At 51.1% G+C, this 19,279-nt stretch overlaps 1 protein-coding gene across 3 annotated transcripts in view; it reads left to right on the forward strand.

The window, feature by feature from the left end:
• ASS1 (argininosuccinate synthase 1) overlaps window positions 1-18,875 on the forward strand; it is a 54,977-nt gene extending 36,102 nt beyond the window's left edge. For all 3 annotated transcript variants that reach the window (XM_049896997.1, XM_049896998.1, XM_049896999.1), the window contains 4 exons: window positions 6,036-6,167; window positions 11,708-11,864; window positions 17,140-17,205; window positions 18,563-18,875. In XM_049896997.1, the coding sequence (XP_049752954.1) occupies window positions 6,036-6,167; window positions 11,708-11,864; window positions 17,140-17,205; window positions 18,563-18,608 (401 nt within the window). In that variant the 3' untranslated portion in view covers window positions 18,609-18,875. The remainder of the gene's footprint in view (window positions 1-6,035; window positions 6,168-11,707; window positions 11,865-17,139; window positions 17,206-18,562) is intronic.
• Window positions 18,876-19,279: the final 404 nt, after the last annotated feature.

Here is a 19,279-nt window from a genome sequence, read left to right on the forward strand (position 1 = left end):
GGTGGCCTGTTGGGTGGTAGGTGGGGTCTGTTGGGGCAAAGTCCCTGGAGACCTGGGAGAGGCACACTGAAGAGCTGGTGTAGAGGGTCAAGGCTTTGGTGTCAGACCTGAGTCCCAATCTTGGCTCCATCACCATTGGGAAAGCAATTTAGCCTCCCTGAGTCTCAGCTTCTCCATCTGTGAAATGAGTTGTTGCGGGGATCGAATGCAGAGAGCTCTTGACACATAGCAGGTGCCATGCCTGTATGATAGATTTACTACCTTTTTTCCCAGAACTGGGGTCATTATCACCAAAGCAGGCCAAGTCATGAGAATAGCAGTCTCTTCTGACTCCTTTGGCTTCTTAACACCCACCCAAGGAAAAGGTTCTGCAGCAGTGTTCACTTTGCTCAGATATTGTGTCTGTCTGAGGGGGAGGTGTCCCCAAAAGCATAGAATTTGGTCTGCGAGCTGTCCAGTCTTTTGGGAAGGAAGTCAGGCAGGATTCTGACTCCACAAGCTTGCTGTGTGATCTTAGGCTAGTTGCTTTCCCTCTCTTCGACTCCACCTATCAGAAGAGGAGCCAGGTTCCGTGGTCTCTACATTTCCCTTTGGAAGTCCTGACTTGGCCATTCTCTTGCTTGGGATGAAGGGTGGGAGAAGAAAGTTGCTTTTTAGTTTTAGGGTGGTGTCTTGTTTTTATGTCTCTACCCCGAAATAGTTAGTTGGTGAGAAAGAGAAAGAGTGGGGGCAGTAAATTCAGGCTCCTGCGGAAGCGTCGTGGATTTCCCCCGCGATACGGTTTTTATTAAGTGCATACTAAGGGCAGAAGCCATTAATCGTCAGTTATGTTGAGGGTAGAGCCAGGAAGATACTATTATCCGTATCTTGGTGTACAAGAGAAAAATGTCATTTGTATTGATTTTACAAAGCTCATAATTGAAATTCATTAAGGACTTGTTTTTTTCTGGGGAGGGGGGTGTGGATAGGGAGCGGAGCAGCCTTAGTGCCCTGGGTCTGGGCAGCCTGGTCAGCAGTGCTTGGGGCCCAGGGGTCAGAGGGGCAGGGGGGCTGGGAAAGCTGCAGGTGGAGTAGCTTTTGCAGTATTGTGGCTGTTCACAGTCGTCATTATCACATTATCTTTTTAACTCTGGAGGGGGGCTAATTAAGTGAAGTAAATGAAATCAGTGGGGAAGAGAAGCGGGGGCAAGGCAGGCAGGAGGGAAGCAGGGGAAAAGCCAGTGCATGTCCTTTGCTCACCTTCTTCCTCCTCTCTGGCCCAGATTTCTCCAGCCACCTCCCATCTCTCCTCACAGCCCTGCCCCACCTGTCTCACCTCTGCCTTCCACCTCCTCTTACTTTCCTTCCTAGCTCCTCTCTTTCCTCTACCTCTGCTGACTCCCTGCTTCTCTCTCCCCTTTCCTCCTCCCTCCTCCCTCATTGCCTACTTTCTCCTCTTCAGTCTACCCTTTTCTTTGCATACGCCTCTTTCCCCCATCCTCTCCTCCTATCTCACTTTCTCCTTGCTCCTCCACTCTTTGGCCAAGAAGGTACAAGAGCCTCTCGCCCAGAGGTTCGGCTCAGATAGAACATTCTGGGCCCAGAAGGGGAGTGAAGGAGGTCTGTGAAGCAAAGGGGTTCACAGTCTCAGAGATGTGGGGTGGACAACTCTAGAGGTCTACCCAGATCCCCAGGATGGGGCCCGCAAGGCAACAGGAGCGTGGAGGATAGTCCCACCCTGGCTGCTTCCCCATCACCATGGCAACTGCCTCCATCCTCAGCCCTGGTACCCATGAGGGGAGCTGCTGGGCTCCAGCCAACCTCCCTTCCCCTGTCCTTTCTAAATCCCTTTCTCTGGATACTGTTTTCCCAAAGGACCAGAGCCTCTTGGAAAGATTAGGGAGGTGTTGAGGGATGGGGGTGGGTTCTCGCAGTGCTGGTCCATGTGCCCCAGGCTCCCCGTGAGTTGCCAGATCCCACTCGATTCTGCCAAATTGCTCAATCCAAGCTAACCTGGCAGCCGTGGGAACAGATGAGAAGAATTTAAGCCACAGCAGCTGTTTTGGTCCCTACCTCTTCCTCCTTGGTCCACTAGCTCACCCTCCACCCCCGCCTGGCCACCCCAGCTCCTCGCCCTTCTCCCCATCTCCCCCCTTCTTGGCAGTAATTATGGTGTGACTGAAGCTGCTCCACTGAGACTGCTGACACGTCTGTCTCTTTCCTGTAAACACCGGGAGATGAAAATAGACACTCGGAGCCGCTGTGCATGTCACTCTGAAGATGTCTGCTGTCTCTTCCACAGCGACACCAAGACTCAGCTGTCATTTCCTCCTTTTTGCACAGTGGTTTGTATGCTGACTGTCAAAAGCCTAAATCTGTAGTCTTTTAGCATCAGGTTTCTGTCACCGTTTTTTTTTTTTAAGTCATTTTTTTTTTTTCCAGAAGAAATACCCAGAAATCATCTGTACCCCCTGCCCCTGTGGAGAAGAGAGAGAAGATCTTTAAAATGCGCACACACACACTCACACACACAGGCACACGTGAAAGCAGCAACCCCAAAACAAGCTTTTTGATCAGTGCCAATTAACTTTAACACCTTCTAAGAAAAGAAGTAGGAATATTAATTGGGCTGGTGTGTTTACTGGCTGTTGGCTTTTCTTCTTGCTCACGACCCTTCCTGAGGCTGCCTTGGAGGGTTGACAACTGTGGAGCCTGGTGCTGTGGGCTCGGGAAAAGGCACTCTCTGCTCCCTATGGTGGCCTGGCTTTCCTGGGGACAGCTGTGATAGGCCATAAGCAGGGAGACCTTGGGCAAGTCACGTCCCTTCCTCCCTAGAAAGTAGAAATCCCTCCTAGCTTTGCACCCTGCCTGTCTTCTCCCTCTGGGCTGTTGGGAGATGATTTTGTGGTGCTGGCCTAGAGTGTTTTAGAGCCAAAACCATCAGTATGTATGCTGTACTAGGAAGAGAATGTGTCCGGATATTCACCCTCCAGGCAGGTCTCAATGGAAGTTAGAATGTAAGAGCAGCACCACTTGCCTGGGGCTCAAAGAGGGGGCCTAGAAGGGCCGAGATCGCATATGAAGGCACACTGGCCACGACCTGTGCAGGTGTAAGTTGCTGTGGGACTTCTAGCTCCAAGCCCCAACCCTGCAAATGCAGCTTGGAGGATGGCCTACAGTTGATTCAGCCACAGACAGAAAAACGGGAGGCCTGGTTCCCCCAAACCAAAACCATACCAAACCCAGCGCCATCAAGTTGATTCCAACTCATAGCAACCCTATAGGTCAGAGTAGAACTGCCCCATAGAGTTTCCAAGGGGCCCCTGGAGGATTCGAACTGCTGACCCTTTGGTTAGCAGCCGTAGCACTTAACCACTATGCCACCAGGGTTTCCCCTGGTTCCCCCAGGAGCTGAAAATGAAGAAGGCTCCTGCCATTGGTCTGCTTCACCTGGGGTGGCACTATCTTTGGCCCATATAAGGACTAGCTTTGCAAGTTTCTGAGTTTTTCCAAAGCGTGGCAATACACATTAGAAGGCTAGTTTCCAACCCAATAAATATTGAGTTCTTAGTGTGTGCCAGGATGAGGACACCGACAGGCCTTTGTCGATAATCTGGCTTGTGGTAGCTCTTGGGAAATTACATTATTCTTAGTGATAAAGTTTCTAAGATAACTGATAACTTGGCCCTTTAACATTGTTGTTATTTCTGCCATTTTGGAGACCAATAATTCCAAACGTCCTGCACACGTCCATCTTTGTAAACAGGCTGCTGAACCACTAGGCCTTTCCCGGTGGCTTGGAGCCATCAGGAGCAACTTGCTCTGTGAAATCACACTGCCCTCGCATGGAACAACCCTGGCTCTGTGTCAAGTTCTTGGGTCTACTTTTCATAGGTTTTTTGTTTCCGTCCTGTTCTCTGGTGTCAGCAGCAGCTTTTCTCAGGCATCTATGTCTGTCTCCACCTCCATCAGTCTTCCTGCCCCTTTTGAGTTGTGCTCTGAGCCACTCTGCAGGAATGGATAGTCAAGTGTGTTTCAGCTGTCTTTGCAAGAGGAAAGCTGAGGCTGAGTGAAGGCCTGAGGAGCTCTGTAGAGGCTGAGGGCTTGGGCCTTGTACATAAACTTGGGGACACTGGTGTTTTGCTGTTGAGGAGGCCATTTTCCACTCAAAGATCACAACTCGATTCAGAACAGTAGAGGTGGCCTAAGAGCTGCGTCCCACACAAGAGATGCAGGGTCGTCTCTTTTGTGACACCGTATAGTCATATCAGAAACCGTGGTGGCATAGTGGCTAAGTGCTACGGCTGCTAACCAGAAGGTTGGCAGTTCAAATCCACCAGGCATTCCTTGGAAACTCTATGGGGCAGTTCTACTGTGTCCTATAGGGTTGCTATGAGCCGAAGCCGACTCAATGGAAGTGGACTTGGTTTGGCTATAGTCATATCAACACCTGGTCTGGGACTGTACGGGCTTTACATACATATATATGACCCCTGAGACTGGGATATCAGGGGCTTACAGATGAGAAAACCAAGCCCCAGAGAGGTTCTCTTTCCTTGGGAACACCTGGGACCACAGTAAAAACTCAGACTTCTCTTCTGCTACCTCAGCATTCAGACTTGCACACTTCCTTTGGTGCTTTGATCAGAATTTGGTCACTTCTGCCAAAGGCCCTGAGAGACAACTTGGAGCAGAGGTGGGAAAGCCAGATGCTGGTCCTGACTCCCTCTCTAGTCAGCTAGGTGACTTTGGGCAAATCACTTCCCTTTTCAGGCCTCAGTTTTCCCATCCGTAAAATGGCATCTTAGACCAGATCAGTGATTTAAGGACTCCTCAGTGGAGCCCAGGATTTACAGAGGGGCCTCTGCTCCCCCTGGCAGGGCCTTGGCTGTCTATGCTGGACTTCTGCCTAAGACTGTGATTGAAAAATGGGTTTGCGGCTAAAAGTTAGGAAAACACTAACCAGGTTGATTCCAGAAGGCCTTTCCTGTAATTTTAAAGCAGCCAGTACAGGAAGACAGTGGTTTCAGGATAAATGAAAACGTGCCCTTTTAATGCTGTAATATTATGTGGTGGGAAGAAAGGAACCTTGTGGGGTAGAATTAGTTGGGGTAGAGGCAGTTATTGTCTCTCCTCATCAGGATAGGGGACACAGAGCAGGTTTGCCCAAGGCTGGGGTAAGAGGGAGTCTGGAATCATGTGAGGTTGGTGCCTCAGTTTCCTCAAATGTAGCGTGGTGCTACTAATTTGACCTTCCTCCCAGGACCAGGCGCCTCCATGTCACTTTGGAGACCACGTGGTCCAAACAGATTACTTTTCAAATGGAGGCACTGGGCCTGAGGTGAGGGGGAGGGGGCCTGAGCAAGAACCCCCCCAGGCCTCTGGGTTTGGGCTTCCATGACCAGTTGACGCACCAGGCGGCAGACAACACTAGTGAGGAACTTGGACACCTAGATTCCATTCCCAGCCCACCTGGGGCCAATCCCTTCTGCATGTGTACAGTGGAGGCCACGCAGGTGATTGCTCAAGCCCTCCGCCACCTCAGCAGTCAAGGGTTCTCTGGAGAGACGCGGCTGCAGGGGAGCCACCAGTGGAAGCCGGCATATGTGTGCACATGTGTACACATGTGTGCATGTGTGTGCAGTTGTTCCCAACCCCTGGCTCCCTGGTGGAAGGGAGGAAGGGATATTTGGGGCCCTGGGCTCCACCATAGTTGGTTTAATTACAGGTTTTCAGCTGCAGGCCGGTGGGCATGCATTGGGAAGGAGGGGGGAACTGTTCCGAAACCCTGTCATTTTCCAACATCTGAGGGCCTCTTCAAAGGGGGGCATCTAGACATTTTCTCCACAAGCTGCAGAGTGGACTGTCGTGGCCCCAGCATGAACATAATGACAGATGCACTTTGCAGCAAGCTGGGAGTGAATGGGTCCGACCGGCTTGTCTCCTGTCAGACGAGTCATTATTATTATTTTTTTTTTTTTGTCATTTGCTGACAGTTTGGGTTTCATGTGTTTCTCTCTTTTTTCTCCTTTCCCCCTGCCTGGAAAAATGGCTAGGTATCTACGAGACCCCAGCAGGGACGATCCTTTACCACGCTCATTTAGACATCGAGGCCTTCACCATGGATCGGGAAGTGCGCAAAATCAAACAAGGCCTGGGCTTGAAATTCGCCGAGCTGGTGTACACCGGTATGTAAGCCTCTGCAGCTGCCCACCCAGGCCCCCAAGCCCCCCACCACCACCCTTTCTGCCTCCCTGGCCTTGCCCTCCCCTCCCTATCAAAATGGTGCCTTCCTGCCAGTCCTGCCCCTCCATTGCCATCCTACTGGAGAACCAGAGGGATGGAGGTTGAATGAGGTTGAGAGAGGCCAGGGGAAGAGGGAGAGGAGAGGGGATGTCAGGACACAATGTGTTCTTGGAGTGCCCTCCTGAGGTGCCTAGCCGCCCCCTCACCTGGGATCTATATGACTCTGGTGAGGCCTGGGAAACATCACGGTGTCATTACAATGGCAGCCAACTTTTATCAGTACATGCAAGGCACTCGTCGCTGTGGGGACAACAGGCACTGTCCCATGGAGTCCTAACTTTCCTAGAAGATCCACAGCTCATTTTACAGATGAGGAAACTGAGGCTCAGAAGGGGAAGTAGCTCAAAGTTACTAAATTGGAAGTGGCCAAGCTGAGGTTTGAACCCAGGTCAGACTGTCTCCAGACAGAACCTGTAGATACTACATGAACTGTCTCAAGGGCAAAGGCTCCCTTGACCAAGAGCTCAGACCCAGGCCTGAGCACTGCATGAGTCAGAGCTTAACCACAAAACACAGGGCGGGCACCGTACCCCCAGCCCTGCGTGGAAGGACCGGTGGACATTAGTAGCATCTGAGCTCCCACTAGCCCTACGTGGGTGGGTCCTCACTTTCCAGGTGTGGTGACTTGATGTCACAGAGCTGAAATCCAGGTCTCCTGACTCCAGGTCCCTCCCTAGTGTTGCCTGACAGGAGTCTGCTAACCACGGTCCATGCGCCAAGCTGTTGCCAGTTTTTGTTCCGCCTGCGAGCCAAGAATGGTTTTTACATTTTTAAATGGTTGAAAAAAAAGAGCAAAAGAAGGATATTTGTGACACATGAAAAATTATATGAGATTCAAATCTCAGTGTCCATCAATAGTTTTTATTGGAACACAGCCACACTAGTGCTTTCGCGTGCTATCTGTGGTTGGTTTCCACTATAGCAGCAGAAGTGAGTAGTTGTAACAGAGACCAAATGACCCGCGGAGTCTAAAATATTAAAATAGTTACTATCTGGCCCTTACAGGAGAAGTTTGCTAACCTCTGCTCTATGACATTCCCGTATCGCTAATTTTGGAAATCACCAAACAGCCCCTCTGAGCTGTAGGGGGGTCAGGCTGCTGCTGATGGAGGCCAGCCTTGGCATCTGTGGGGGCCTGGCCGTAGGCAGGGTGGAACTTAATGTTAATATAAGTTAATGTTCATCATAACTACCTGGGAGGAGCCTACTGCCAGAGCCTTTCCCTTCCTCCCCTGCCCTCTGAGGTTTTGTTTCCTTTTAAACCTCCTAATCACTGTAACTCATCTTGGGATTTAGAGGGCTCAGTGGTTATTGGCTGGCCTCATTTCTCCCTCCCATTGTTCCTGGCAGCTTTGAAGCCCGTTCCCCCCTCTCCAGGTACAGGCAGGTGTTTAAATACCATTGTCTCCTGCGGGCTCTCTTGCTCTGCAGGATTTAAACGCTCAAAGGTGGATTTTGGTTATAAAATGGGAGAGTCATTAGAACGTGGCACACCCAGTGGAGATGAGAGCACCTGGCCTGGGCACTGGCAAGGCGTCAGGAGGGTGAGTGGGGGCAGCCGATGCTGCGGCCACTAGCCATGTTCTCTGGCTGCCAGGCTCCAAGAGGGGCCTTGGGTGGGTATTGTCTAATCTCAGCTCACAGAGGTGAGGAAACTGAGGCCCGGGGTGGGGCAAAGACACTCGCCCAAGTTTCCACAGTTTTGAGCCCAGGATAGACTGTCTTCAGAGGCCAACTTCTCAGATGCCCCAGTAGAGCCCAGAGGAGGTATGGAGGTGGGCTAGGCCATCAGAAAGGGCTAATCGAGGGGGCACGGTATAGCCAGGAAGGCCCTGGTGTCTGAGGCACAGCTTGGCCCTGGCTGTGGGGGCAGTGCCTCTGTACCTGACTACTAGGGTGAGTGTCTGCTGTCACCCATGGAACCTTCCAAATCACAAGATGAGTCACCATGATTAGGAAGTTTGAAAAAAAACAAAACCAGAGTGGAGAGGTGTGGAGAGAGGGTAAGGGAGAGAGGGCTTGTCCCAGGTAGTTATTACTATTAACCTTACTGCTGTCCTCCTGAAGTCTAGGCCCCCACAGAAGTCAAGGTTGGCTCAGAGGGGCTGTTTGATATGATCTCTCAGATTAGCGATACGTGAATGTTACAAAGCAGTGGTTGGCTTGAGCAAGGTACTTAATGTCTCTTTGCCTCAGTTTTCTCATCTGAAGAATGGGAACATGATGCTACCTGTCTCATAGAATTTTAACCAATAATATTTGTAACATATCTAGAACACCGTCTGACACTTTGGGGCAATGTGTTAAATAACTACAAATGCTGGCATGATTTCCAGGTCTGGAGGCAGGACTCTGGGGGCCTTGCTTCTGGCTTTGTTTATGATCTTGGGCAGGTCTGTCACTTCCCTGAGCCTCCGTTTTGCCGCCTGTAAAATGAAGGGACCCCAGGGTCTCTTCCCAGTGCTTCCTAGCTCCGTGGTTATACAGCCCACTACTCTGCTCTAGCACTGGGCTTCCCCAGGGCCCCTGTGGTCTCTTTGCACAGATGGGGAAACTGAGGCATGAGGCAGCCCTCTTGCCCCACCCCTACTCCTAGATGCTCTGGCTCCTGTGACCTCAGCCCTAATCCACCGCCTCCCCGCATCTGTGTGTCTGTGTCTGACTTCCATCTCCCTCTCCTCCCACCCCTTCCCAACAGTTCTGGTCTAGCTGTTAGGGTTCGGGCAGACTCCCTGCCTCGAGGAGCAGCCTCCATCCGAAGACACCCTCGCCCCAGCCCATAGGGTCAACCTGACAGGGCCCAGGCTTCAGTGAGGACAGCATCCCTGAAGGGTCTCCGTGGAGCATCTGATTTCAGGGGGCTTAGCTCACCTCCTCTCTCCTTGCCTCAGTTTCTTCAGATAATGCATAACTCCACAGACAGTTCAGTTGTTCTCCGAATTAGAAAGGATCCTGTGTGTAGAGTGCTTAGCTGGAGCTTGGCCGCACTGCGTGGGGGGACCTCTCTGGCCCAGCCCCAGGCCTGGTGCATCTCCCAAGGTGCATCACAGACTCAGGACATTCAGGGTCTTCTTCCCACCCCCCACCCCCATATGCATCAAGCTCCAGGCTTATTGTCCCCCACCCAAGTCTGGATCCACTGGAAAAAGAAATCTGAGCAGAAGACCCCCCTGGGGGAGGGGGAGGCAGTGATCCTGGAGATAAAGCTCAGGCCAGGAGGCTCCCTGAGGTATCTCTGTCCTTCCTATCTCTGGCCTCATCTCCAGTCTGTCTTCCAGCCTGGGAACTTAATGGGCTAATTATCCAGACTTAGTCAGAAGATGGCCTGGCCCAGGACACTGGAGTGTGGGGGAGGAGGACTTCAGTGTCCCCTCCCACAGCGGTCTCATGGTGTGTTGGGAAAAGCCCTGGGCTAGAGTTCCCAGGCCCAGTTGCCGCTGAGTTGATTTCAACTCATGGCAACCCCATATGTGCCAGAGTAGAACTGTGCTCTGTAGGGTTTTCAGTGTCTGATTTTTTGGAAATAGACTGCCAGGCCTTTCTTCCAAGACACCTCTGGGTAGACTCAGACCTTTAACCTTTCAGTTAGCAGCCAAGTGCATTAAATTTGCACCACCCAGGGGGCTCCACCAAGAGTTAGGAGACTTCAGTTGAGACTCTCACACTGTGTGTCTTTGGATAGGCCTTTTCCCTCTCTGGGCATCTGCCTTTGGGCATACCGTGAGGGTTGACATAGGTCATCAATGCTGTTCACATTGCAAATTCAGAATGCTTAGCCACCTACATTGCCTTCTCGTTGAACCCACACAATCCAGCTGGAGTGTGGTTAGTAGTATTATCTCATTTGCAAATGAGGAAATTAAGGCACCACAGGTTATATTGCTTGTCAGCGTGGGGCTGGGATGTGAACTGAGGGCTCGCCTCCACCACCTCTGCAAGGCAATGGATCCCACCCCAGAGAAGGTCTGCTCGCCTTTCCCATGGACAGCCTCAGCAGGTGCCCCCAGAGGCCTGAGCTGCCAACAATAGCCACAGACCCTGGGCTGACCCGGCCCTTTATCAGGGCAGGAGATCGCACACCATCTGGCCCTGCAGCTGCCCAGGTGGGCTCACCTTCCCAGCTCTGTTTCAGAGAAACCTTACGCCCACCCTGTCCCTCCCCTAATCCTGACCGTCACCCTTCTGCCTGCCCCTCAGGCCTTGGCTTTCTTAGCTAGACTAGCAAGGAGGAGCCAGCTGTCTGAGGGTCTGAGCCTACCTGTCCTCGAGGTATGAGCTCTTCAGCCGGGAACTGATCACCCTGCCCTCCTTGGCCCTTAGGGCTCTGGAGCCTGGGGACAGGGCCTGGGTGAGGAAGGAGATAGCACGCTGCTCAGGCACTTCCTGCCCTGACCTGCAAACTGAGGGATGCTCCAGCCCCTGAGAGGAAAGCTCCAAGATAATTATATGAAGCAGAGTCTTGACAACTTGGGCCAGCTGAGGTCAAATCCCTCCTCTTCCCTTATCAACTGTGTGATTAGAGAAGTTTTTTCAACTTTCCTGAGCCTCATTTCCTCACTTATAAAGAAAGGCAAAGAGAGCTTTTCTCATAGGGTTGTTTTAGGAAGATTTAGAGTGAATCCAGATAAAGAGTTTCGCTTAGTGCTTCTGTTTATATATGTAAAAACATCACATTTGCATGTGCAAATAATGTTATATGGACACTATTTACTGATTTCCATGGTCCCTGCCTATCCTAAGGGGTGAACTCGTCTCAGGTTTTGAATTACCTGGGTGGCAGTGTTCACAGCAGCCCCAGGGTCCACACTCTTTAGGGGACTTCTGGTCCTGTGAGGAAAGAGATAGGTGTCATTCCCACTGAACAGATGAGGAAATGGAGTCACAGAAAGAGACGTGAAGGCCACACACATGGTCTGGCTGACTCCCAGCCACCCCCCAGCTGCCCATATTGGGCACATCCATCGCTTAACCCTGGGCTCTCTGAATCCAGGTGTCATCTGAGGTCTCCTGCCTGATAATTGTCTGCCTCCCTCACAAGAATGGGGCTCCCTGTGGGCAAGGGATGGGGTCCCTTCACCACTGTGTCCCCAGCGCCTGTCTGTGGCATGAAGCAGTGGGTTAGCTCCCCTCCTTCTGACCCTTCTTACCCACAGGACCCTTTCAAGGCTACGGGACAGGGGCACTGTGGGCATGGTTCCTTGGCTTAATCATTTACGAGCTCACACTGGTTCGGAACACAGCAGCAAACAAGACTAACCCAGTCTGTCCTCCAGAGCCCCAAGACTCATGGGGAGATCAAGACCAGGCAGTCACAACCCAGTGGGCAGGGTCTGCTGTGGTGGGGCGGGGCTTGGCTCATCCCTCCTGTACCTGAGTTCCTCTCCTTGCCCTGGCCCTAGCACCCTCACTTCTCCTCCTGCAGGTTTCTGGCACAGCCCTGAGTGTGAGTTTGTCCGACACTGCATCGCCAAGTCCCAGGAGCGGGTAGAAGGGAAGGTGCAGGTATCTGTCTTCAAGGGCCAGGTGTACATTCTCAGTCGGGAGTCCCCACTGTCGCTGTACAATGAGGAGCTGGTGAGGTAGGTGCCCTACCCCTCACCCTACCCCTCCCAGAGGGCATGCTTACCTCATCCTGCCCTGCACTGGGCACCAGGCCCTCATGCCCATTGCCTCTTCTAACTGGCTTCTCTCAATAAACATGTGCCTGAGCACACGTCAGGTGCTATGTGGAACATGGGGGAAATGGTCATGAAGAGCATTCGACACCATTTATGTCCTTGGCACATATGTGGAGCTTACAGGCTAGATGGGGAGAAAGGCATCACTGAAATAATAACACAAATGTAGAATTAGAGAAGTTGATGACATGCTATGACGTATGAAGAAAGTACAGGATACTCCAGTTGGGTATAATAATTGGGGTTGGGGAAAAGCTTCCCTGAGGAAGTTATCTTTGAGCAGATCTCTGAAAGAAAGGAGTTAACCAGGCAAAATGGGGAGGACTTTCAGGGAGAGCACGTGCAAAGGTTTTGAGCTTTGGAAGAGCCTGGCACATCCCAGGCACTATAAGAACACGGGGGCTGAAGGGCCAGGGGGGAAGGTCCAGAGCCAGATCATAAAGGCACTCAGCAATGGAAGGGCATGATCAGATCTGTGTTTTTAGAGATCCTTTCCTCTGCTCTGGAGAATGGGTTGAAGTGTGAGGGAAGCTGGCAAGGGTAGAAGCAACGATACCCTACGGGAAATGCTGGTAGTTTGAGCCATATTGATGGTTCTTGGAATAGAGAGAAGCTGACAGATTTGACAGGTATTTAAGAGGTGGAATCAAAAGGGCTTGGATTGGAGGGAGAGGGAAGGTGTTCAGAATCACCCTGTTTTTTGGTGTGAGCAGCTGGATACTTGTTGGTGGCAATCACTGAGTTGAGGAATGTTCCTGGAAAAGATCATGAATTTAGATTTGGACATCATGAGTATGGGCATCCTTTGAGATAGCCAAGAAGAACTATCTAGTTGGCCATTGAACTCATGAGTCTGGAGTTAAGGAGAAACCTGAGCGAGTGAAGACATTGGAGAGTCATAGGCATTTCTATGTTCTTTGAAGCCATGGGCCAAGAGGAGACCATCCAAGGGGACAAAAAAGGTTTGATCCCAGGGTGTAACCTTGAGCTTCCCTGTTGACTAGCCAGGCAGAGGGTGGCTAAGAAGGAACTTGCCAAGAAGTAAGAGAAAAACCCTGGTGGGATGGGTCAAAGGTGGTGTTGTCGTTGTTACTTGCCGTTGAGTCAGCTCCTACTCATAGCGACCTTAGGTACAACAGAACAAAACATTGCTCAGTCCTATGCCATCTCCATGATTACTGGTATGTTTGAGTCCATGAAAACCCTATGAGTCAAAGGTAGGAGTTGACTATTAGCTGCCACTGTGCTTGTATCATGAATGAGAGAGTGGCCTCCTCTGGAGGTCACTTGGCCAAGCAAGAGGTGGGGGCAGACCCCTGTGTGATGGCACCACCTGACGCAGGTCCCAGGCCCAGCTTCTCTCAGGCTGAAGCCAGCTCTTCTCTCCCGGAGGCCAGATGGGAATTAAAGTACGAGTTTTGTTTGGCAGCCAATATTATTTTTCCTTTCCCTTCTCTTTGCCGTGTTGAGTTTCTCCCCCCTTCAATCTTTCTAAACACTTTATAAGCCATAAATATAACTGAGTCAGTTTAGATCAGTCGGGGTAAATGTCAAATTATCTTCTCTCTTTCTCTCTCTGGCTCTTTCTTCCCTCCCCCTCCAAATCAACAGCCTCTAATAATCTGTCCAACCCTTCATTAAGCCTTGCAGTCTCACTCAGGGAGATTAAATGAATAAAGTAAAAAGGGAAAGGGGAAAAAAAGAGAGAAAAGCAGGAACATTTATTCTCACTGTGTCTCCGACCATTTCCCTTTTCTTTTTGATTTCTACATCACTGACTTGAAAGCCCTTGAGTGACAGCATCACAGGGACCAGCGAGGAAGCCGCGAGAGGTAGCAGAGCTGGAAATGCCGCGGCACAGTAGGTAGAAAGTAACGTAATTATAGAGCAGGTCAGAGCCACTCGAATGAGCAAAAATAAAAGCACAGAGGTTTTCTGTAGACCGTCAGGGGAGGTTAAAAAAGAAATCATTGTAAACTCTTTTCCACCTCCCCCCCACCCCACCCCAACCACAATTTTAAAAAGAGGTTGTTCAATTCCTGAGAAACACCTCTTGGAACTCTTCAGCAGCTTTGGGAGACAAGTTTGTCCCTGGGTGTGGGCCCTCTTTGCAAGGGCAGCTGGGGCAGTCTGGAAGGACCCATTTTGGGGACAGGGATGGAAGACTTTGTTTTGACACGTGAGAGATGGAGGTGAAGACAACTGCTTATCTGTTAGGGGCAAGGGACAGGGAGGAGGGAATTCCTCGCCCTGCCTGCTCCCTGAGCTGAGCACAGGGATCCCTCCAAAGGGGAGGGGGAGATTTGGAGGGTGGGGGAGGCCAGATTTGGAAAGCATGTTCAAGTTTGTGTGTTGGGGGGTGGGGGATGTTGAGCCTTGTTTATCGTGCACGACCAAGGTCTGAAAAGGGATTTGAGGAGGCAGATGTGCTTGGTCCTGGCCTTCTGAAGCACTTACTCCACGTGCAGGAGGGCACTATGTGGCAGACACCCAGGGAGTCTGGCATCTTCTCCCCTTCCAGTGAGCTGCGGTGACTTCTCTGCCTGAGGCCTGGAGGGGGCTGTTGGAGGTGGAAAGGGGGGTGGGAGGTAGAGAGATGAAGGAGGGGTGGGGGTGTGGGGACGTCTTCAGTCTTCATGGAGAGTTCATGTGCCAGCTTCAAGGCCCAGTGAATGTGAGGATAAGGTCATTTGTGGGTTTGCAGAGCCCCTGTCCTGAACAAGTCAAGTCCCCGGGCCAGGCAAAGGCAGAGACCCCGTTGTCCTTGTAAAAAATTCCCAATTCGAGATGGGGGGATAGAGAGGGTTAGAAACTGGCAAAATGGTCACAAAAGGAGAGACTGGAAGGAGAGAGCAGGCTGACTCATTAGGGGGAGAGTAATTGGGAGTATGTAGTAAGGTGTATATAAGTTTATATGTGACAGACTGACTTGAGCACAATAAAAATTATTTAAAAAAAAAAAAATCCCCAATTCACAGAGACAACCACACAGAGGAACAGCCTCTGGGTCAGCTGCTCCGCCCTCTCCCTGTCTCCCACCCTAACCTCACCTCTCCAGAGAGGGCTTTTGAGGGGACAGGCCACTTCCTTGTCATCGAGAACCCTGACCTGCTTTGTCCCAAGGCTGGAGTTCTGTATCTCCAGCACTTTCAGATGGGAAGACAAGGGGCTGATTCAGGGCAGGACATAAAGAGGGGCCATGAGAAACAGAGAGGCTTGGGCAGTTCAGAAGGACCCACCCTTGGATGCCTTAGAGGTGGCCTCATGGAGAACCCGGGGCACCTGGGACCACATCCTCATCATGCTTACCAGTTGCTATGGCGGCCCCATGTGTCAGAATAGAATTATACTCCGTGGGGTTTTCAGTGGCTGAGTTTTGGGAAGTAAATCACCAGGCCTTTCTTCCGAGGCACCTGTGAACTCACGCCTCCAATCTTTCAGTTAGCAGCCAAGCGTGTTAACTGCACCACCCAGGGACTCAGTGCTTATCACAGTTGTATTTCAGGAATGCTTAATGGGTGATCGATTGCTTACGTCTGCTCCCCTGTGGGCACCTTACCTGTCTTATTCTGTGTCCTCAGTACCTGGCACAGTGCCTGGCAGATTTTTGTCATTGTTTTTAAGTACCGTCAAGTCCATTTTGACCAACACCAACCCTATGCGACACAGTAGAACTTCCCTGTAGGTCTTTCTCCCACAGAGCTGCTGGATAGATTCAAACGACCAACCTTTTGGTTAGCAGCCAAGTGCTTAACTGTGGCATCACCAGGGCTCCCTGCCTGGCAGGCAGTAGGTGCTTAATAAATAAGTGAAACAGTGAAGGATGAATAATATTAGCAAAATTGAGTGCTTGCCATGTGTCAGGAGCTAAATATCTACATTATTTCATGTGGAGCCAATAATAACTTTAAGAGCCAACTATCACTGGCCCCATTTCACAGATGAGGAGACCGAGGCTCCAAGGGTGAATATTGCCGTAAGATTTATGGTAGTGGAGCTGGGATCCATACCCAAGTCTATGGGACTTGAATGACTCTGCTGTGGTTGAGAAGAGCTTGGAAGGGCAGCTAAATGAGAACAGCCCAAAAGATGAAGGTGGGCGAATCCAGAAATGTGGAAACTATAGAGGAAAAAGATATGTTCATTTGAGTATAGCAGCCACTGACCAAGCACTTTTCACAACCAGCTGGTGTGTATGTGCTGGGTGCTGGGGTTCAAGGACAGATTAGACAGTCTGACTGGTTGGACAAAAAGATGAAAGGAGACTTAGCAGCCAAATCTTGCCGTGAATGCTGGAGGCTGAAGTATGAGAAAAGCTGTCCGTCCAACCCAAGGCTGTTCCCATGCGTGGTTCTTTGCTTCCTGGGCCTTTGGGCCACTGGACATCATCAGCTGTTCATGGCCACTCCTCTTCAAGCCCCACCATAGCCCCAAGGATGGGGCTGGCTCGGACAGAGCACTCTGGTTCATAGGAGGATTTCACCCAGCTAGTACCGGCTGATGCTGGGTAATGGTGGTTCAGCAGTAGGATTCTCACCTTCTCATTTAGAGAACTGAGTTCAGTTCCCAGCCGATGCACCTCATAAATGCAGCCACTACCTGACTATCAGTGGAGGCTTTTGTGCTGCTGTGATGCTGAACGCGTGTCAGCCAAGCTTCTAGACTAAGACAGACTAGGAAAAAAGGCCTGGCAATCCACATCCAAAAATGAGCCAGTGAAAACCCTATGGATAACAACCATCTGACCCACAAGTGATCATGGGGATGGTACAGGATCAGGCAGCATTTTGTTCCATTGTGCATGGGGTCCCCATGGGTCAGGGGCAGACTCCATGGCAGCTAAACACAAGTACTGGCCGAGCCGGGGCCGCTACTCCCAGCCTCCCCTCACTTATGTAGCAGGGAAGAGGCGACTGTGCTCTCCTTGGAGGCAGGGCCATGCCAGTCTAGCTCTCCAGCCTCTAGCAAGGTACCCGGTCCAGAGTAAGGGGCTCCCTGAATTGGATCTGTCCAATTCCATCAAATGGAATTCAAAGTGCAGGGAGGATTTGGATCAACACAGGGAGAGGAAATGCCCTGGGTACTTGTAAGGAGCTGTGCCTAGCCCTAGCGGTCCCTCCATAGCAGAGAGCAAGGCCATGGGTCATGCTGACAGGCTTCTGCTCTCTCCTTGCAGCATGAATGTGCAGGGTGATTATGAGCTGATCGATGCCACCGGTTTCATCAACATCAACTCCCTCAGGTGAGACCCTCTGGGCCCTGATGGACCCTTAGATCCTCAGATGTGGGGAACAGGCTCTGACCGCTGCTCAGTCTTAGACAAGCCCACCTTCCTGTCCATCGCCCACAGCATCCTCAGCCTGCTCCCAAGCTCAGTGGGGCCAGAAGGAGTGCTCTCAACAGCCATAAGGAGCAGAGGGTCCTGGGCATTTGAATCCCAAGTTCCTGGATCCTGTCCTTTGCCTCTGACACTCATTCTTACCCTCTCCAACCATAGGGGCCCCTGTATGTGAGCCCTTTTCCTGGGCAGATTAGAAATAGAAGTGGCCAGGTAGTGGAGAGGAGCCTCAAGAGGTCACTTCATTCAGCTCATGCCTTCCTCTCACCACACAAGAGCTGCAGGTCTAGCTGGAAACCATCCTAGCCATGTGGATCTCCAGAGCCCAGCAGGGTGGGACACATACTCTGTGGCCGCTCAGACCCGGGTTCAAGTCTTGACTCTGCAGTATTCCCTCAACCCCCTCTGAACCTCTGAAAGTCACAAAGTGGGGATGTTAACAGTACCTGCCTCAGTGCCCAGCAGCAAGCGGTCCAACTTGGCATGGCCTGGGGATGGCATGTACAAGGGCAAACCAGGTCATTACCAGCAGCTACCATGGACTAAGCCACTTCTAGGCCCTCCCTTAAGTTGTCTCATTTAATTCTTATACAAATTTGCAGCTGTAGAAACGGGCCCAGACTGGTTGAGTAACTTACCTGAGGTCACAAGCTAGGAAGCTGGGGAGCTGAGTCCTGAAGCCCTGTCAGTCAGCTCTGGGTTCTTAATCACCAACTTCTTTCTCATGGGGCTTGGAGTTGGGAAGATGCAAGTTGCTCTCCCCTCCCTGACAGCATGCCCTAAGCACAAAGCCACCATCTTCTCCCAGAGCCAGCCTCTGTGTCTGGAGCCACCCCAGCCCCAGAGACACGGAATCCATCCAGAATGCCCTGGACACTCTCCTGCCCACAGTCACCACCAACCTCCCGCCTCCTGCCCCTCTGTTTGTATTTTATGGCTCTATAAACCCTTTTAAATGGCCCAGAACACACCGTGTTTTCATAATGGCCCCTTCATTTCTCCCATTGCCAGTTAACTGCTTTGTCTTCGACAATGACAAGCAATGTTTTCTCCCTACGATAAATTAATTACATTATCCTGATTAGAGGGCAGGAGGGGCCAGGGTGGCAGAGGGAAGAGAGGAAGGAAAATAAAGACAACTTCACACACATCTTAACAAACAGCTGCCCCCCGCCACCCCGCTCCTGCCTGAATTAATTGAATGGAGGGCATGTTGTTATTGTTAATTTACATTTTTCTTTGTTTTGAACCTGGTTTACAGGCTGAAGGAATATCATCGTCTCCAGAGCAAGGTCACCATGAAATAGACCGGCTGACAATGAGGAGCTGAGGCCTCCTTACTTTGCCAATTTCCCAAGTACAAGCTCTAATTGTTGTGATAATTTGTAATTGTGACTTGTTCTCCCCGGCTCAGGCTCCGAGCATCTTGGGGCCGCCAGACCCCAGCTTTGTTCCCTGTCCTCCCCCACCCCAGCCTGTAAAAGTGGTCACCAAAGGAAGAGTGGGGGTGGCTGCAGTGCAGAGCGGTAAAATGACAATTAAAAAAAGGATACATTAGCCTTTTGTTTCTTTATTCCTGCGGGGTGAGTGCGCGTGTGTGCGTGTGCGCACACGTGTGTAGTCAATCACGCTTTTCTTAGCTCAACCTTTGTGCTTTGTGATTTAAGTGCTGCCGAAGACCACCTTTTGCCAGAGAACCTATTTCATCTGGAAAAGTCAACCCCTCTCTCCTCCAGCAAGAACTTGGAATTCAGAAGTGCCCACCTGGGTCGGCCTGGGGTTTTGTTACCAACAGGAAGCCAAAGAGAATTTAGGTGACGTGCTTGAGGAACGTGCTCTGCCCACAGCCCTTTCTCTGGGCACTGATTTTACCCATAGTCTACACAGAACTCCTGGATATGGAGGCCACAACTGACCACACGATGCTTCCCCACCACAGCTGAGTGGACTAAACCAAAAAACCAAACCCGCTGCCATC

This window comes from Elephas maximus, chromosome 9 (genome assembly GCF_024166365.1).
Source record: "Elephas maximus indicus isolate mEleMax1 chromosome 9, mEleMax1 primary haplotype, whole genome shotgun sequence".
NCBI classification, from domain to species: domain Eukaryota; kingdom Metazoa; phylum Chordata; class Mammalia; order Proboscidea; family Elephantidae; genus Elephas; species Elephas maximus.